This window comes from Orycteropus afer, unplaced genomic scaffold (assembly GCF_000298275.1).
Source record: "Orycteropus afer afer isolate SDZICR_OR568_19922 unplaced genomic scaffold, OryAfe1.0 scaffold00035, whole genome shotgun sequence".
NCBI classification, from domain to species: domain Eukaryota; kingdom Metazoa; phylum Chordata; class Mammalia; order Tubulidentata; family Orycteropodidae; genus Orycteropus; species Orycteropus afer.
Genome location: NW_006921622.1, coordinates 1878294 through 1899047, shown reverse-complemented (window position 1 = coordinate 1899047; position 20754 = coordinate 1878294). Strand labels below are relative to the sequence as shown.

The following is a 20754-nucleotide window of genomic DNA, read 5'->3' as shown; positions in this document are numbered from 1 at the left end:
CTAAAGAAAATGGAGGGAATACACAGAGTCACTGTACCAAAAAGAACTGGTCGATCTCCATCCATTTCAGGAGGTGGCATATGATCTAGAACCAGTGGTATTGAAGGAGGAAGTCAAAGCTTCAATGAAGGAGTTGGCAAAGAACAAGGCTCTGGCAATTGATGGGATACCCATTGAGGTATTTCAGCAAACGGATGCCCCACTGGAGGCACTCACTTGGTTATGCCAAGACATTTGGAAGACAGCTACCTGGTCAGCTGACTGGAAGAGATCCATATTTGTACCCATTCCAAAGAAAGGTGATCCCACAGAATGTGGAAATTATCGAACAATATCATTAATATTGCACTCAAGTAATATTTAATTGAAGATAATTCAAAAACGGTTGCAGCAATATGTTGACAGAGAATTTCCAGGGGTGCAAGCTGGATTCAGAAGAGGACATGGAACAAGGGATATCAATATCATAGCTGCTGTCAGATGGATCTTGGCTCAAGGCAAAGAATACCAGAAAGATGTTGACCTGTGTTTTATTGCTTATGCAAAGGCATTTGATTGTGCGGATCATGACAAATTGTGGATAACATTGAGAAGAATGAGAATTCCATAACACTTGATTGTACTCATGAGGAACCTGTACATTGACAAGGAGGCTATTGTTGGAATGGAACAAGGGGACACTACATGGTTTAAAATCAAGAAGGGAGTGTGTCAGGGTTGTATCCTTTCCCCATACTTATTCTATCTATATGCTGAGCAAATAATCCTAGAAGCTGAACTATATGAAGAAAAACGTGGCATCAGGATTGGAGGAAGAATCATTAACAACCTGCAATAAGCCGATGACACCACTTTGCCTGCTGAAAGTGAGGATGACTTGAGGCACTTACTGATGAAAATTGAAGAATACAGTCTGCAGTATGGATTACATCTCAATGTAAAGAAAACAAAAATCCTTACAACTGGACCAATAAGCAGCATTACAATAAATGGATTGATATTGTCAAAGAATTCATATTGCTTGGTTCTACAATCGATGCCAATGGAAGCAGCAATCAGGACATCAGATGACATATAGCACTGGGCAAGTCGGCTCCAAAAGACCTCTTTCAAGTGCTGAGGAGCAAGGATGTCTCCTTGAGGACTAAGGTGCACCTGACACAAGCCATGATATTTTCAGTTGCCACATATGCATGTGAGAGCTGGACAATGAATAAGGAAGACCAAAGAAGAGTTGATGCTTTTGAGTTGTAGTGCTGACAAAGAATACTGAGAGTACCATAGACTGCTAAAAGAACTAACAGATCTGTCCTGGAGGAAGTGCAGCTGAAATGCTCCTTGGAAGTGAGAGTGGCCAGACCTCGTCTCACCTACTTTGGTCATGTTGTTAGAAAGGACCATTCTCTGGAGAATGATGTCATGCTTGGTAAGGTAGAGGGTCGACAAAAGAGGGGAAGGCCTTCAACAAGATGGATTGACATGGTGGCTGCGACAATGGGCTCAAGTATAGCAAGGATCATGGAGCCTGCATGGGATCAGGCGGTGTTTCATTCTGCTGTGCATAGGGTCGCTATGAGTTGGAAATGACTCTATGGCACCTAACAACACCAACATATATCTGCTTGGGAACACTATGTTTTTGTACCAACTAATTTTGAACTGAAGTCCCTGGATGGTGCAATAGGTTAAGGAGCTCAGATGGTGACCCACAGATTGGAGGTTTGAGTCAGTTAAATGTGTTTCAGAAGAAAGTTCTGGTGAGAACTCAGCCATTGAAAAGCCTGTACAACACAGTTCCACTCTAATACACAATGGGTCACCTTGAATCAGAACTGACTCGATGGCAGCTCCTTTTTTTTTTTTTTTTTTTAATTTTTTCAGTCTTGAACTGGAATCCCTAAACTAAAATAGTAGAATTAATAAAAGCTCTAAACTCTCAGCAAATATCCTACCAAAAGCCTATTGTCATTGAGTTGATTCACACGCATAGTCACCTTATAGGACAGAGTAGAACTGCCCCAAAGGATTTTCAAGGTAGCATAGTGCCTAAGGCACTTGACTGCTAACCAGAAGGCTGGTGGTTCAAACCCGCCAGCCACTCCTTGGACGGAAGGTTGGGCAATCTACTTCCGTAGTGATACCACCTCGGAAACCTAAGGAGGGTTCGCTATGAGTTGGGTCTGACTCAACGGCACGTAACAACAACAACAAATCTTTACAGAAGCAGGCCACTATGTCTTTCTCCTGCAGAGTCACTGCTGCATTTGAACCACCAACCTTTCGGTTAGCAGTCAAGCTTTAACCATTCATACCAGGGGCCAAATGTCCTACCAAAGCAAACCAAACCCACTGTCATTGAGTCAACTCTGACTCATAGCAACCCCCATAGGGCTTCTAGGGCTGTAAATCTTTACAGAAGTAAATTGCCTCATCTTTCTCCCATGAAATGTCCTATAGTGGCCCACTAATGCAAGAATCTACAGATTACAACATTGACCTATTCCCACCTCCACTTTTACCCCTGCATTAAATGGTGAGAGAGAGATCTGAGGTGAAGGGTGACTTAGCTTTCATGGTTGTTCCCTCGTTTTATGTTGCTTTATTCTTTCTCTCACTCATGCCCTTGTTATGTTTTTTGTCAAATATTTAGACTGATTAGAAACTTGATAATAAATATGCACATTTGAAGCAGCAGTGTTAAGACACACACATAGAAAGGAAGCTGAAGTGATAATCCTGAAAAATGTATCTCATCTTTATTCATTTGCTTAAAATGTTTAGTTTCAGTCTGAAAGGGTGATATAATGGTTTTCTGAACTTCTTTTTTTCAATCTCTGCTGTCCTTCCTTCAAATCTCACAAGAATCTATGTCTGATGAGCAACCACTTATGAGAACTCAATGAGCAGGCCCAGACTTAGGAACGTGAATTTATTGTGAGTACTGCCCCTAGCTTTCAGAATAACCTTGAACAAGGGCTTTCCTACTTCCTCCTTCTAGCAGACCAAAAAAATCAAACCCACTGCCATCGAGTTGATTCTGACTCATAGTGATCCCCATTGGGTTTCCGAGGTGGTAAATCTTTACGGAAGTAGATTGCCCTGTCTTCCTTCCACAGGGTGGCTAGTGGGTTTGAACTGTCAACCTTCTGGTTAACAATCAGTGCCTTAGGCACTGTGCCACCAGAGCTTTTAGTATCCTTTTACTGACTAAAAGGTGTGTGCTGGCATTCAGGACTGTAGGACCCTACACTCTATCTAACTGCAGAGTTCAAATAATAGTGCAGACTAAATCCTAATAAAGTAAATACCACCCAGTGCCATCAAGTTGCTTCCAGCTCATCGTGACCCTAAAGGACAGAATTGAACTGCCCCATAGGGTTTCCAAGGCTATAAATCTTTATTGAAGCAGAATGCCTCATCTTTATCCCACTGAACGTCTGGTAGGTTTGAACTGCCAATCTTTTGGTTAACAGCTGAGTGCTTTAACCACTGTGCCACTAGAGCTCCCAAAGTAAATGCAGGTGTGGGAAAATCATTGTATTCTTTCATTCCTGATGTGATAGGAACTTGCGCAGAAAGTCCTGCATTTGGCAGTGAAAGTAACTCAAGAGGTGATCTGTGCTCTAAGGGAGCACACGATCATTTCAGGATATAGACATGCCTACCTGTACATATAATACAAAGCTATGTGATGATTTCCACAAAAGAAGTACAAATAAAACGTTAAGGGGTTTCAAAGGAAAACTAATTCATGCCTGGCTATAGGAATTAGGGAATGGACTGTGTAAGTACTTTGTGAAATTTGGTTATAGAGTTTTATATGCTAAGATAAATATGTGTCAAACAATATTTCATATCATAATGTTTCAATAAATAAAGATAATTTGGTTAGTTTGCAATTTTTTGAAGTCATATACATTTATCCACAGATAAATGCAAGCTCATACTCACACACACTTATGTGTCTGCACCCTCCAAGAGAATAATGAAGGAAGTCCATATGTTTATTACCAGACATTTTCCATCTTATTGTTTTGAGTAGCTCATTCCAAGGTAACTGGAACAAAGTATTTAATGTGGACAGTAAGGGAAAAAGAGAAAATATAATGGCTTTAGTCATGAGGAAGCTGTGGTAGTTCAGTTTGTGTGTCAATTTGGCTGGGCCTGGTTGAGTGGCTGGGCAGCTGGAAATAGTATTCCCCATGATGAGACTGGTAATCAACTCCATGGTGGAATCTACTGTGAGCAGCTGAGTAGCTGCCTTAGGGATGTGGTCCGCTTCCTATGTATAATTAGAAGCCTTGGGGAGTGGTCTCTAGCTTATTGCACGTTTGGACCCTGTGTATAGCCGTGTTGTTCAGCAGCCTGCCATGCTCTGCTGACTTTGGGACTTTCAATGGACTTGAATTAATGGCCTGCTGTATGGTTTGTTAACATCGGGACTGTGCCCTTTTATTTGTCGACCTTGGGTTTGTTAGCCTCAGCAGCCAGTAGCTGTCTGAGTGAAGAGATGGCTCTAGCTTCAGTGGGCTGGGAGCAAGAGGCAGAGCTGAAGCCCAAGGTCAAGGGGGTTTCACATAGCCCCTAGAGCCTGGCACTTTGAACTTGGACTTAAAGCCTTCAAATTGTAACAAACTCCTGTTTGTTAAGGCCATCCCATTTGTGGTATATTCTTGTCAGAGCGGCACTAGGTAACCAGAACAGAAGCCATTCTTTTTGCAATGTCATTTTCTTTCCCAAGTGAACAGATATGGTAGAGAAGTTTTTGTTTTGGCATTCTTTTTTCTTTGTTTTTGGTTTGGCGATATGAATCTGATGAAATTATTGAATGGAGAAAATGAAAGATGCACAATAGGATATAAATACTTCAGTGAGAAATAGGAAATAATGCAGCAGAAAAGTTCCAAGAGAAGAATATAAATGCCCAAAGGTATATTAATTTAAAAAAAAAACAAAAAACTTCAGCCGTGAAGTAACCATTATGGCACAAAATAATTGTTAAAAAAAAAAAAAAAACAGATTTTTACTCTCCAGTAAGCACCCATTTAAAAAATAATGGTAGTCACCACTACCAAAGGTCTGCTAAAAGAAACGTTTTTGTAAACTGCTGATGAGAAGATAGATAAGTATAAACTTTTTGGTAAGAAATTTAATAATATATATCAAGAGCCATAAAAGATTATATTGTTTGATTCATTTACCTTCTAGGAGTATTTCCTAAGGATGGTAAAAAAAAATGTAAAAAGTTGATATTGACAAAATTTGGAAATACTTAAATGATCAACTATGGAATTCCTAATGTCACTTCAATGTATCAGTAGCATTTAGCCACCACTGAAAATGATGTTACATAGACTATTTACTGACATGTTTAGTGACAAACAGGTAACAATTTTGAATATCTATTCCAAGTTTATACACACATAGATGTATCTGTATACACGAGTGTGTGTATATATATATGTATATACATGTATATACACATATATATGCATATCTATATACACATATGTACACACATGTATACACACACGCACATGTATGGGATATATACATATATAAATGAAAAAATATTGACAAGGAAAAAACTTCTAGTATTAACAAAATGGTAACAGTGGTTGTTTTTATTGGGATTAACCTTTGTATTTTCCTTTTTTACCTATCTGAAATGCCTATTTTTTAAACAATTAGTTAAGTATTGATAGAAATCACATATCTTACAATTGTAATAGTTATTCACTGAGCATCTCCTATGCACCAGGTATTTTTGCTAGGTTCTGGCTGTACGGCATCATTAATTCATGCAGCTATCAGTAGGGTAGGCATTTTCCCCATCAAGCAAACTGAGGCTTATAGATGTGAAAGAGCCTATTTAGGACATACTGCCAGCCACTCCTCAGAAGGAAAGTTGGGACAATCTACTTCCCTAGTGATACTGCCTCGGAAACCCAAGGAGGGGTCACTATGAGTCGGATCTGACTTGAGGGCAGTGGGTTTTTAATATGTGAAGGTGGCCCATTTGACCTACCGTTCTCCTGTTCTGTGACTATATTATGCTTTGGAGGGGATGCTAGATTGACATAAAATAGAACAATTAATAGTTGGATTTCCAAATTTATTGAGCTTAGGAATCAGATCCATCACCAAAACTCTATATAATTATTTTTATTTAATGTTAAGCCTATTGTATTCAACCTACCTCAGGAGATTTATTCCTAAAGTTTGAAGTCAGGAACAGCTTTTGCATATTGGTAGACTTTGTTTTTTCTATCTGACAAACCGTGTGAATTTTTTTGCATTGGTAATTATTATATATTTTTTTTTAATTTCAGCTCTACGATGGATCACAACGAATGGGGCGCTACTGTGGAACAGATATGCCCCCTCCAGGGAGTACCACAGGCTCCAGGCTTCGTGTGCTGTTCCATACTGATGGAGTTGGTCACCATGAGAAAGGATTTCAGATGCAGTGGTTCATTCACGGTGAGCCCTGTACCTGTCACAGTTGTATTTGGCACTTGCTCTCTGACCAACAAATTTTCCCTTTCCAATTCCATACTTGGAAATAATACGGTCAACAAACAATGGAACTAGGGTGTAATCTGGTGCTGGGTTTAGAAAGCTTATTTAGACATGGTAGACCCCTGGAGATTAATTAGGGTTAAGAGAGGAAGAAAAGTCAAAATGAATAGGATTTGGATAACTGCCTAAGTAGTTGCAGTTGGAAATTGCCTAACCAAAAGGAGGGAGCAGAATGAAGTTTCTGGGGAGAAGACCTATACCTTGGTTTGGGAAGCACGTTTGCAAAGTGAGATGGGAGTTTCTCAGGTGCAATGGAATAGAATGAAAATGAAGGCTGTCATTCAATAGAAAAAGGGTGTCAGAAATAGAGACATAATGATAGATAATCAGAGAGAGACAGAGAGACAGAAGGGGAAGGGGAAAGGAAAGGATTAGGCTGAGAGGAGGAACAGAAACGGAGAATGGAAGTTAGTGATGCACTAAGGCAGGAATGTGTGTTGTACCTTCCAGACAGAGACGGGAAACCTCAGATTCCTACAAATGGGTGGGTCAGGAAGCAGGTAGAGATAACCATTCCTCTAAAGAAGAAAAGTAATTTTTTAACAAGAGGTCTGAGATGTCTATACTTGACCTCATGTGGGCTAGTTGAGAGGGAGAGGGCCCCAGAGGAGTGCTTCTCAAACATGCTCCGCAACAGCAGCCTCAACATCATCTGGAGTTTGTTAGAAATACAAATATTTTGGCCCCATTCCAGATCTACAGCATCAGAAACTCTGATAGTAGGGCCAACATTGTGTGTTTGAACTAGTCTCCCATATAACTTTTTGAAGTCTGAGGAGCACTGTCTTAGAGGGACCAAACCTGAACAATATAGCTCCTTTGGCTATAGCAGCCTTTCTCAACCAAGATATAGGGGTCACTTGTATGTTTCAATCAATTTGAAAAATAAATGAAGTTGCAATATTATACCAGGAATCACACATGGACATCTAAGCTGTGCCAAACTGTCCAAGTGCATTATGAGCCCAAGGTGAGCATACATGGATGTATGTCATGGATGTAAAACTCTTGAGGGCTGCTAACATTTTAGTGAGCTCATTATATGAATTGCAGAGCTACATATAATGAACTAGCCCTATTATACACTCAAGTGCTGGATAGTCTGAGGTTAAGTCTATGGTAAATGAAGAAAAATACATCTCTTCAAAAAATCATGAACTGGGAACTGAGTATATTTTTGTTAAAGTGTAAATATGATATTTACAGTGTTTAAAAATGGTCAGTGGTAATCCACAGAGTTACTTATAACCTGGAATATAGATTATGAATCCCCAAAGTAAATGAGCTATGATAATTAAGCTTGTGAAAGCGTGGGAACTTCTTATTCATCAAGTGGGTAGATTTAACCTTGGAATGGTCAGTTTATTGATTTGTTAAATGAAAGAATTGAGCTGATTCATCTCTACAGTACAGTCTGTTTCTATTATTCTGAGATTTTGAAATAGTATGATATTTAGGAAGAGAGAGACAGTTGTAAAAATATACAGGGGACAGGAAAATACAAGAAAATGGCCCAGATCTTCAAGAGCGAGGGGTATTCTCCAGAGCAATGCTTTTCTGACTTTAATGCACACATGAATCACCTAAGGGTCTTGTTAAAAATGCAGATGCTGATTCAGTGGACCTGGGTGGGGCCTGAGACCTGTATTTCTAACATGCTGTCAGGTAACTCGCTGTCAGGTAATGCTGCTGCTGCCCTTCTGTGGGCCACCTTTGAGGAGGAAGCAATAGTCATGTTAAGGCTGGAGAAATAAAATGGTAAAGAAAAGCAGGAGACTCCTTCTAAGGTGCTGCAAGCACACACTCTACCAACAGTTTGTTTCAGTGACAGTAAAATGGTAACTGGGGTCCTATAAGGAAGAACCTTATTGCTTTAGAAACCCACCGGGGAGAAAGCTTTCATGTGGGATAGAGGATAGAAAGTAAGAAGTGCTAACTAGGAGACCTGGGGCTCAGGAAGTAAGGGAGTGGTACTTAGCCCTGGATGTACTTTGTAATTATCGGGGAATTTTTAAAAAATACTCATGCCTGGGACCAACCTAGAGAGACTGGAGCCAATTGATCTGGGGTAGGACCTTGAATGTTGCTATTTTTTCAACGCTCCCTGAGTAATTCTGGTGAGCAGCTGGGATTGGGTGTTTTAGGAACAGTGACTTTATTGGTTGTATCTTTCCCCACAATGGGATTTTTCCATCTACCCTCCAGGCTATTCTAGTCACACTAACCAAAGGCCACCCTAAAGAATTTTTGATTTATGCTCATTATTGCTACACTCAATTATTGTACCAATTATTATATCCCTGGGTTCTTGAAGCCATGCAATGCTTCCTGCCAACAAGTGAGACACAACTGAATCCTCTGGTGAAAGCTCCGAGTTTTTGTTAGGAAAATTTTTCCTACCAGTTCCATTTAAAATCTTTCTTTTTCTGGGGGAGTCAAAGACATCATCTGTCTATTCTCTTTTCCTGTTTACTATTTCAAAACTTTCTCCCAATTGCTGAAAACTTGCTAAGCTTGGAGCCAGAGTTATGCAACTCACTTTTACCAACTGGAGCTAGAACTCAAAAATTTTAAACTGGCTTCTGTCCACCATGTATAAATTATAGTGGGAAGATCTGTACAAACTTAATCAACTTTTTAAAACTAATAATTACCCAATGCTATAACTACACAGAGTTTATACTCTGCATGTGAACTATGCCCATAACTTGAGATTGTCAGAGAAGAGGGTAGGAATAGAGAAAACTAGAATCAGGAAAAAGGTCTTCAATAGAAAAAATCCTTCCCTACTACTTTTTACCCTTTGGAGATAAACTGCAGACTTAAGCCGTGAGTTATCCATTCTTTGTGCATTCTATGCATAATAAGGATCTGTGATGTGACAAGTCCTGTCCTTGGGCTGGGGACACAGTGGTGACTTAACCAAGCATGCTTCTTGTTCTCACCGGGCTCCCAGGCTAGTGAGGGCAATCAAGACACATCAGGCAAATACTCATACAAATAAAATAAAAACTATGATATGGTCCAGAGAGATACTCTGAGATACATTGTGAGGGTTTCTTTATGGGCACATACTATAGGGAGTTTGACATATACAGGAGGTCAGGGCGGTTTGCTATGAGATTGGGACATTTGAAATAAGAACTAAAAATAAGTAGAAGTTGACTAGGCAAATGGAAGAACAAAGACAATTCTGCATCAATCAAAAATGCTGTGGTGGAGGAAACAGGGTAAGAATGAGAGAATCAAAAAGTTCAGAGCAGGGAGTAAGGCTAGAGGAGGCTGGAGAGCTAAGCAGAGGCCAGATCATGTGGGTAATAAATATATGGATGCCTAGGATCTCAGGCAGGGATAGAGTCCGCACCATGTTTTTTTCTTGAAATTCATCATATTGCTAGTAAATGAGTTTTGAGTATGATCTTGAAGGATTGAAGTAACCTGGCAAGTTGTGGGCCTCAAATACTTTATTATTTAAAAATTATACTGAATTGTAAAGTGTAATAGTTAATAATATTCTTGAACATATATGTGAGGAGTGTGCAGATGTGAATGTGTATCTCTCTGTGTGTGCGTATGTGTGTGTATGTAACATCAGGAGAAAAATACTCCAAAATATTGTCTCTGTAGAGCACCCCTAAACATCTTCTCAGAATTAGGTGGAAGGACTCAGGCCCCAAAGCTGCTCTTCTTTACCTGGTCAGAGGAAGTGGCTTTAAACCCCACCTTCATTTCATCAGAATCAAATCACATTTCAAGCCCCCTTTATCTTCCCATTCTTTTCTAAACTGTGTAATAATAAGAGCTCAGTAATTATGCTGGGAGTTCACAAAACGACAGTGACATCATTTCCTGGGCATTTCTGCTGAAGAAGAATCCCCCACACACTTCATTCAGTAAGCCAATTAATAAATAAACCCATTTACAAAATGTCCTTCTTTGTCGAACCTTCTATTTGCTTTGAAAAAATGGATCTACAAACTGGCTCTATCTGTTGTCCCATTTTTAAAGTGGTGCTGCAGTAAAGTGAGATTAAACCACATCACCATGCCTTTATGCATATCATCAAAGACAGTCTCACACTGGAAATAATGAAATAGCCACAGTTGCCTTGCCTGGCTAATCGGTTCTGTATTCAGCATTGACAGCATTGTCTAGAGGCTGAATTCGGCCTCACAGGCCTCAGTCTGGGTTGTGGAAGGGAATATAGAACTCTCTGCAAGCTGTGTGAATAGTGACCTCCCAGCCAGCTGCACACACCCCTCGTTTCTTCTGGTCTTCCGCTCCCAGAGGCCTTCTTTTACTGGGCTGTGGAATCCCGCACACAAACAAGGTCAAGAAGCTTTGTGAGTGAAAGAGTGACATTTGCAAAGGGAGAGAACACTTCAGCTGGGAACTAGCAGAGGAAGGGCTAAGTGACATGTGATCGGGAGGTGATGTCACTCTGTGTTTTCACAAAGGAAAGTGTGGCCTTTTCTTTGGGGAGGTAGATGACATCAGCCTCTTGAATTGGGCTGGTTCCATTTGCCTTCTATTTAGCCATTAATAAGATTTCTTAAGCTTTGAGAATTTTTAGAAATCTGCTTGGTGAGAACATTTAAAAACTTCATCAAGATCCTTTAGTTTGGACATAAGCCAGCATCTTCTTGCTTACCTGTGGACCCATGGCACTATACCAAAGGCTTTAAAAAAATATATTTTTAGAACATTGACAAACAAGCCCTGTGAGACCAGCAATGTTTTTCTTAAAACCTTAGTTCCAGTCCCCTTTCCTCTTTTCAAAATAGTCTTTGTTTATTTTTGGTCTTTCAGGGGAATTATTTTCAATTTGTAATTTTCATTCCTTTTATGACTTAGAGTATGTGTGATGAGGTTTCTGGAAGATTGACCCATTTGAGGACAAAGGTTTTATCTTTTGTAATTTGGTTAAACCTATTTGCTTGATATACAAATGCAGGGTAGTTGCACTCAGGGCCCAGAGGTAATATGAGCTGATAAACCTTTGGGCTCTGCTGGGCTCCCTCACAAGGACAGATGGCTTGCAGTCACAAATTGCTTTATATTGCTGACACATAACCTCTGTAAGCAGCTATTTATTAAGAACATGTTCATTATATTATTTATTCAACCAAGCAACAAGCACACATCATTCATAGCCAGGTACCGGGCTAACCAGTTGCTGTCAAGTTGATTCTGACTCATGGCAACCCCATGTGTGTCAAGAGTTGAACTGTGCTCCATACGGTTTTCAATGGCTAATTTTTCAGAAGTAAATTTCCAGGCCTTTCTCCTGAGGAGCCTCTGGTAGACTTGAACCTCTTGCCTTTCAGTTAGCAGCTGAGCACATTAACTAACTGCCTGTACCAGCCCAGTACCAGAGGTAGTATCTTTGTTTTCAGGAAGTTAGTCATCTAGTAGGAGGTAAGACAAACAAATATGCCAAGTGTTAAAAGAGGTACCTAATCCATGATGCTGTGGAGGATTGGGGGAGCTAGTCCTCAGAAGGAAGATTGGGCAATCTACTTCTGTAAAGACACCTCCTGGGAAACCCAACTAGGGCTCGCTGAGTCAGAAACTAATTGACAGCAGAGAGTTTGGCTTTTTTGTTTTTAATCCATGATGCTATAGGAGGATGGATGAGCTTAGCTAGGTGAGCCTGAGGAAGTTCAAGAGAACCTTCAGGAAGATTTGATATTTGAGCTGCATTTTGAAGAATGAGGAAGAATTAATCAATTGTACAAATACCTGGGAGAAGAAGGCATTGCTGAGTAGAAGCAAGGAGGATAGGAGAGTTAAAAAGTTCTATAAAGGGCAAATATTTCAGTGAGAGCATGTATTCTTGGTGGGGTCAATATCATCCCCAATGGAGTGAAAATTAACTTTTTGGGAGGCATGGCTAAAAGAAATTATTATTTTTTTTAATATGTAAAGAACAGATATGTTTGTAGTATATAAACAATTATACAGTATCTATGAAAAAGTGCCTAGAAAAGGCTCCTTGCAGGGTGGGGGTGGGTGATAATGAAGAAAGCACTGAACTAGAGAGACTGATAGAGGTTGAGGCATTTATTCTGCAGTTGGTGAAAGGCCACTGGTGGATTTTTAAGCAGGAGACTTAGTGACATGAGCAGATGGATGTTTCAGAATAATAACTCTGGTAAGACAGTAGAGGGTTGGGTAGGAAAAGAAAGGCTGATATTGCGAGAATAGTGAGGGGGGTATTTTAATAGAACAGGAAGAAAGAATGAGTATGGTCACATGTAAAAGGGAAGATCATGTGTTCACGAGGTATTTAGAAAGTATTATAGGCAAATTTGATGGCAGAGTAGATATGTGTGTCTGTGAGATAAAAGGAGGCGTCACAGATAGCTCTCACATTTCTGCATTAGCTCATTTATTGTGTGTTTGGTGCGTAGACTGGGAATCTTGGAAGAAGACCTGGCTTGCAGAGGGAGGGTAGAGATCCAGTTTGAATATACTGAATTTGAGATGCCTGTAGGCTCAGTAGGAGCTGGGTGGTGGAGTACCTAAGACATTTGACTGCTAACCAGACTGCTAACCTCCTCGGAAGGAAGGTTGGGTAATCTACTTCCATAGTGATACCGCTTCAGAATCCCAAGGAGGGGTCGCTATGAGTCGGATGTGACTCAATGGCAGTGCTTTCGGTTTGATGGGCTCAGTGGTTAAGTATTTGGCTGCTAACTGAAAAGTTATTGATTCAAAGCCACCAGCTTCTCTGTGGGAGAAAGTCTTCTCCCAAAAAGATTAAAGCTTTTTGTGGTAGTTAAGGTTGTGTGTCAACTTGGCTGGGCCTGGTTTTGAGTAGCTGGGCAGCTGGATATAGTTATTTCCCATGATAAGCCTGGTAATTTACTCCATGGTGGAATCTACTGTGAGCAGTTGAGTAGCTGCCTTAGGGATGTGGTCTGCTTCCCCTTTATAAGGAGACAGCTTTGAGAAATGTATCTGAGCTTTTTTAGCACCCTTGGATCCCACATGTAGCAGAGTCTTTGTTCAGCAGCATGCCAATGCTACCTGCCAATCTTGGGAATGTTTCTGGGCTTCAACTAGTGGCCTGCCATATTGCTTAATAAATCTTGGGATTGTGCCATTTTACTTGTAGACCTTGGGTTTGTTAGCCTCAGCAGCCAGCAGCTGCCTGAGTTAAGAGATGCCTCCAGCTTCAGTGGGCGGGAACAAGAGGCAAAGCTGAAATCTAAGGTGGAGGGGCCTTCATCCAGTGCCTAGAGCTGGCACTTTGAACTTGGACCTCTAGCCTCTTGAACTCTAAGAGAATAAATCCCTGTTTGTTAAAGCTATACATTTGTGGTATGTCTGTTATAGCAGCACTAGAGAATCAAAACACCTTTTTCTTTAAAAACAAAAACAAAACACCTTAGAGACCCTCTTTAAAAAAACAAAACAAAAAACTCACTGCCATCAAGTCAAGTTCTACTTTTTTCTATAGCATTGTTATGAGTTGGAATCCACTTGGCAGCCGTGGATTTGGATTTTGGTGGAATATTCAAGTGTTGTGTCCCTTGGTCAATTGTTTATGTTGGTTTGGGAATTGACAACCTGGGGAAAAGAGATCTTGGAATGAATTATTTATTGGTATATTTGTAGTTATGAGCATGATAAATTATATGTGTCCCAAACCATGCAAGGTATTCATTCAAAGGAATACAAAAGTACAAAATTAGTCTTTGTTTTCAAAGTATGTAAAATCTGGTTAGGAATGGTAGATAATTAAATAATATAAGTACTAAACTGTGAGTATCTTACTGTAAGAATAGTAAGGCTTCAGAGTGGTAGACTATAAATTATAGGTGAAATGTTCATGGACTCAGTGGGATTTTAAAGACTTTGAAGAAAGAGAACAAGAATTGATCAGTGGTGCCTGGATTAGTATCAGCAAAGAAACAAGTAGAGAATAGCATAATAGATAATGAGGACAGTGCAATATAAGGCTACATAGACAAGGTTGAGTGAAATGTTATTTAGAATATAATGTGGCAAGAAACAGGGGATCAGTGTTTCTGGAGCAGGGAGTGGGAAATGTCAGAGGAGACTGTGGTTGGAGAAGTGAGAGATGATGGCGATGGGAGACATTTGAGAGAACCATGCTGGGTTGATTACTGAGAGCTAGTGATGGAGATTTATAAGGTCAAGATGGCTAAACATCTAATCTGATAAAGCTCTAATGCTTCCTTAACAAAGATAGTGAAGGACTATGTTGCTAGCGCCATCATAAATACTGATACAAAAAAAGTATACCAATTGCCTCATTCCCTTTTCTATTTCAATTTCTTTCTATCAGAGAAGTTACAACTTTCATATACAGAATAATTACTACATAGGTTTTCATGTCTGCAAATGGTTTTAGGACCTTTTTTTATTTTTTGATGATCATTCTTTTGTCTGTCTTGAGCCTTACTCCTGTATAATGCAAAAGTTCACAACAACCTGGAGGTTGTTGTTGTTGTTGTTATGTGCCATCGAGTCGTACCCAACTCATAGCGACCCCTCCTTGGGTTTCCAAGGTAGTATCACTACGGAAGTGGATTGCCCCATCTTCCTTCCAAGGAGTGGCTGGTGAGTTTGAACCACCAGCCTTCTGGTTAGCAGTCAAGTGCCTTAGCCACTGATGCTCATACTGTAACTGATTTTATGAATTGTGTTCAGCACAAGTTCAAGGGCATGCCTACAAGGTTGAGGATGTGAATCTAGCCAGCTGGGCCTAATCTCAGACTGAGAGTTTTCTCTGCTGGTGATGGGGTTGCTTTCACAGTGGCATTTCCTGTAGTGCTGTGATAGATAAAATGTTACAGAGAGAGAAATGATAAAACACCTGTTCCTGTCTGACTCTAAAGGGACCTCATTTATGATCAAGAATGCACCCTTTATTCAGTACATCTGTATGCAACCTCCAGGTGAAAATAAATGAGTAAAAACATAAAATTTTGTGGTTGTTTTATAATTATAGTAGGATATAAAGAAATATCATTCAGTTTGAAATTTAAGTAAAAAATAAGCTTTTAAAAATCAGTAGTTTGCTTTAAGTAAAAAGTTATTTCCCTAAGTGGTCACTAGACTTTCTTTCACGTTTATACATGCTCTATCATGCCCTGCTCATTATGGCCATTTCAGCCTATTTGATATTTTTCACTTTTGTCTTAGTAATATTTTTAGGGTTTCTAAGCATGAAAACTGAATATGAACACTATCTTAGTACAGAATCAAGGCCCACTAATTTCTGCACTATTATATTGTATCTAAGCCACTCTGGTGGCATAGTGCTTAAGGTATCTGACTGCTAACCAGAATGCTAGTGGTTCAAACACACCAGCCACTCTGCAGAAGCAAGATTGGGCAATCTACTTCCATAGAGATACCTCTTCGGAAAACCAGTGGGGGGTCACTGTGAGTCGGAATTGACTTGATGGCAGTGGATTTGGGTTTTTTTTTTTTTTAAAATACTGTACCTCATTGTTGTTTATGACAAAGGTCTCAATTATATCTCTTTCACTAAGAAGTTTTTAATACCCCATGCTTATTTAGAAAAAAAATATATAAATTAATTTCTATTTCTTAAGTTGCTAAAAAAATAATGCAGATCTTTCTTCTTAGTTTTAGAGCCTTTTCAGCTAGGTCCCAGTAATCAGAGATAGCAAGGAACATGTGCAGACCTTCAGAATGAGTGGAAAAGCCAAATCCTGCTATTCTTATCCTCCTTGACTACAACAGTAAATACGCATACACAGAGTTGACCTTCATTTAATGTTGGCTCTCAGTCTTGTTGCCAACAAGGGCCTTGTAAGAGGCTTACATCCCATTTCCCATGTGGCTACTGTTTGAAAAAGTTTGAATTCTGTTTCCACTGCCCCTCTATGAAACAGTTATGAAAAGAAGAAATAGCCCTCAAACAACATGACCTTCCCAAATCATATATTGCACAACTTGTAACACAGTCCTTGAGATTTGGGCCAAAGGAAGGGCTTTCTTCAATCTTCTATTTGTGTCCTGGCTCCCTAGCAACAGCATCTCTGATAGATATTGCACATACTTTCCAGGGGACTCCAAAGGTTTTTTTTTTTTTTTTTGAAGAACACAAAAAGAGAAACCACACTTTTCTTTTTTTCAGTTTCAAAGTTTATGGCAGCCAAAAGTGACTAAACTAGTACAGAACAAACACGACAGTCAGTGTAGAACATTAAATTTTGTCCCCAGAGAATTTTCTTTTTTGAGCATTTACATAAATATTGCCATAGTTGTCACTAACATTACGTATCCAAGGACTTTTTTTTAATTATTATTTTTTATGTGTATACTACTGTGTACTCAGAGAAATAGACGCCAGACAAAACATCTCTGGCATTATCTCACAAAACAAATAATGAATCTCTGAGGTAGGATAGTAACTATATTTTAGAAGAATTTATAGAATTTTATATTCATTAAGTAAAAACATTTATATACTTTGTCCTTGATGTTTTTCTCCTTTTAATTATACAGCCTACTCACAGGGTAAATAATATAAGTTTTATCACCTACATGTAATTTTAAGATATTCTTTATGTTGAAAAACTAGAGTACCATATGTTGTTGTTGTGTGCTGTGGAGTCAGACTTGACTCATAGCGACCCCTCCTTGGGTTTCCAAGGCAGTATCACTACGGTAGTAGGATTGCCCAACCTTCCTTCTGAGGAGTGGCTGGTGGGTTTGAACCGCCAGCCTTCTGGTTAGCAGTCAAGTGCCTTAGGCACTATGCTACCATATAGAAGAATAAATAAAAATATGATTAAATGCTTACTGCATCCATTTAATTGATAGTGTTGCTGTTACTGATTTGATCATATAAAACAATGATCCTTACCATGTGTTAGATATATTAATTTGTTGTTGTTGTTGTTGTTATTTGCCGTCGAGTCGGCCCCGACTCATAGTGACCCCTCCTTGGGTTTCCGAGGCAGTTGGAGCTCCGGTAGCATAGTACCTAAGGCACTTGACTGCTAACCGGAAGGCTGGCGGTTCAAACCCACCAGCCACTCCTCAGAAGGAAGGTTGGGCAATCCTACTACCGTAGTGATACTGCCTCGGAAACCCAAGGAGGGGTCGCTATGAGTCAGGGCTGACTCGACGGCAAATAACAACAACAACAACATCACTATGGAAGTAGGATTGCCCAACCTTCCTTCCGAGGAGTGGCTGCTGGGTTTGAACCGCCAGCCTTCCGGTTAGCAGTCAAGTGCCTTAGGTACTATGCTACCAGAGCTCCTCTTATATATTAATTAATGCTTTGAAAATAGCTCATGTCTCCTCCCAATTAATTCTTGAAATATTCCTCATCATCCCATGTTATAGATAAGAAAACTGAGGAAGAAAGCTTAGAGAAATTAAGTTACTTGCCCAAATTCACAAGTCTAGTAAGTGATGGATGGAATCGTGACCCAAAACCAGGTATGTGATGTCCAACTCCAAAGACCATGTTTTAAATTACTGCAGTGTGCTTGAAAGTAAGTTCCTCTCCCAACTGTTATTGCAAAGATTAAAAGATCCTGCAATGTAAAGGAGGTCAGAGCTTAAGTAGATGATTTTATAACTGAATTGCCACTGAGAAAAAATGTTTTCAAAGAAATTTCTGCAAGTAAACATTTTGGTTCCAGAGTCTCTCCTCAGTAAACTACACAATTCATTCTTCAGATACATGCAACAATTAAGTGTCTACTGTATGTGTGTGTGTGGGAGGGGTGGGAGACCTCATTTGCTTGCAAACAGCAAGTTCAAAATAACATGCTATTTCTCTAACTTTCAATATAGTATCTGCATTCCTAAAAAAGAAAAAAAAAACAAACTCACTGCCATTGAGCCAGTTCTGACTCGTAGAGATCCTGCCTTGGGTTTCCAAGGCAGTGTCTCTACAGAAGTAGTTTGCCCAATCTTCCTTCTGAGGAATGAGTAGCTGGTGGGTTTGAACCTCCAGCTTTCTGGTTAACTGTCAAATGCCTTAGGCATTATACCATCAGAGCTCTGTTCTTACTCACTTGTGAAGTCTACTTCTTCTGAAATTGCTAACATGGCTGATAGGATCATCAACTTTGAGATGGGAGAGACACAGAGATCATCTAGTCTATAACCATGACTTAGTTATGCAAACTAGCTTACGAAACACACCAAACACCAAACCCATTGACTTTGTCAATTCTGACTCATAGTTACCCTGCAGGACAGAGTAGAACTGTCCCATAGGGTTTTGGAGGCTGTAAATCTTTACACACGCAGACTGCCTCATCTTTCTTCTGAGGAGCAGCTGCAGGGTTTGAACTTCTGACCTTTTGGTTAGCAACCAAATGCTTAAGCCCTGAACTACCAGAGCTCCTTGTGAAAGGGGGAGCTAGGTTCAACAGATGTTAGAATCCTTGGCAAACAAAGAGTGTAGCTCTTCCCAGATTGAATTGGCTTGATTGGGGGTAGAGAATGAGAGGTGAGGGGTTTTTTTACTCAGGAGCAGATTCAGAGAACAGGGCATCTCCCCTAAGCTAAGAACCGAGGCTACTTGCCTGCAGCATATCATAATCACACATAATAACCTTGTGCTCAGGCTTGGACAGAGTGTGGAGGGTCAGAGGACAACCAACATCTACATGGTGCTGCCCAGGTTTGTTTGTTTGTTAATATTGAGTAATATCCCTGTGCAGGAAGGGTTTTGGGTGGGGAAAAATGTGAGAGAAAGAATTGGGGTGAGGCAGTGAGGTGGAAACCCAGGGGAGGTTCCTGACTCTTTGCCTGGCAGAGCACTGTGTTCCAAAATAATTGAAATTGAAAATATTGGGGGGATTGGGAACAGGTTTTCAATGAAGATTTGAATTCTAAATAAGGATATGAGTGTTGAACTTGGAAATCATATGAAAAGAGCACTTTTTGAAGGTCTTTCCCTGTTTAGGCATCTCATATATTAGGCATGATTAGTTATTTCAGGGGAAATCAGTCCAGTCACTTTGGTCTCATTTCATTTCCTTGGCAGATTTTTTTTTTTTTTTTTCCCCAATTGTGATTTGGGTGAAAATTTACAGAGCAAATTCACTTTCCATTCAGCAGTTCACATACACTTTGTCTCATGACATTGACTACAATTTACCCCAATGCAACAGCTCCCCTCCCACTTCCTCCTGATAGTTACCTCTTCCCTGTGTCCATCCCTCCATGCACTCCTGCCCTCTGAGCTGTCTCCCTGTGCATAAACAACCCTTCTTTCTCCCATGATTGTTCTCTCCAAGGAGTGTATCTACCTCAGGTCAATGTTCAACTCATATGCCTATCTTTTGTTTGGCTGGACACCACAGGTGTGGGTTCAATTCCAGACCTGAAGGGCAGCTAGAGGCCATAGTCTCATTGGTTCTATCAGGCTCTATCAGACCAGCAAACCTGGTCCCCCCTTTTTTTTTTTCCAAATGATTTTCAGTTTTGTTCCACATTGTTCTTCCTCTCTGTCCAGGATTTCCTACATAGATCCCCCTCCAAGTAGTTGACAGTGGAAGCCGGGCACCATCTAGTTCTGGTCTCACAGTTGTAAAGGTTGCGGATCGCATGGTGTACCAGTTGCTTGGACTAATTGTTTCCATGAATCTTTGGTTATCTTCATTCTTTGCTCTGGATGAGGAGAGACCCATGTTGCATGTAGATGGCTGCTTGCAAGCTTTTAAGATCCTAGTTGCTACTCCCTTGGCAGATATTTTTATATTATATTTTGTTTAGAAATTTTCAATAATTCCAAAAATTGGAGAGAGAGGTTGATTGATTTCTCCTGAAGAATTGTACGCAATGAATTTTTACTGAGAAACCATTTTTAAATTTGGTAATAATGAACAGATTAGGAGAAAAATATAGTTAATCAAAATGAAAAGATGACATGATTGTCTGTACTTCCTGTTCTGGTTACCTAGTACCACTCTGATAAGAATGTACCACAAATGGGATGGTCCTAACAAACAGGAGTTTACTTTCTTACAGTTTGGAGGCTTTAAGTCCAAGTTCAAAGTGCCAGGGTCTAAGGGCTGGGTGAAATCCCCTCAACCTCGGGCTTCAGCTCTGCCTCTTGCTCCTGCCCCACGGAAGCTAGAGGTATTTCTTCACTCAGACAGCTGCTGGCTGCTGAGGCTGACAAACCTGAGGTTG

General features: G+C 40.0%; 1 protein-coding gene across 1 annotated transcript in view; it reads left to right on the top strand.

Annotated features, from left to right (window-relative positions):
• The window catches only part of CUBN (cubilin), a 413126-nt gene that overhangs the window by 157268 nt on the left and 235104 nt on the right, over positions 1 to 20754 (top strand). The window contains exon 28 of the mRNA XM_007936404.2: positions 6333 to 6483. Within this exon, the coding sequence (XP_007934595.1) occupies positions 6333 to 6483 (151 nt within the window). The remainder of the gene's footprint in view (positions 1 to 6332; positions 6484 to 20754) is intronic.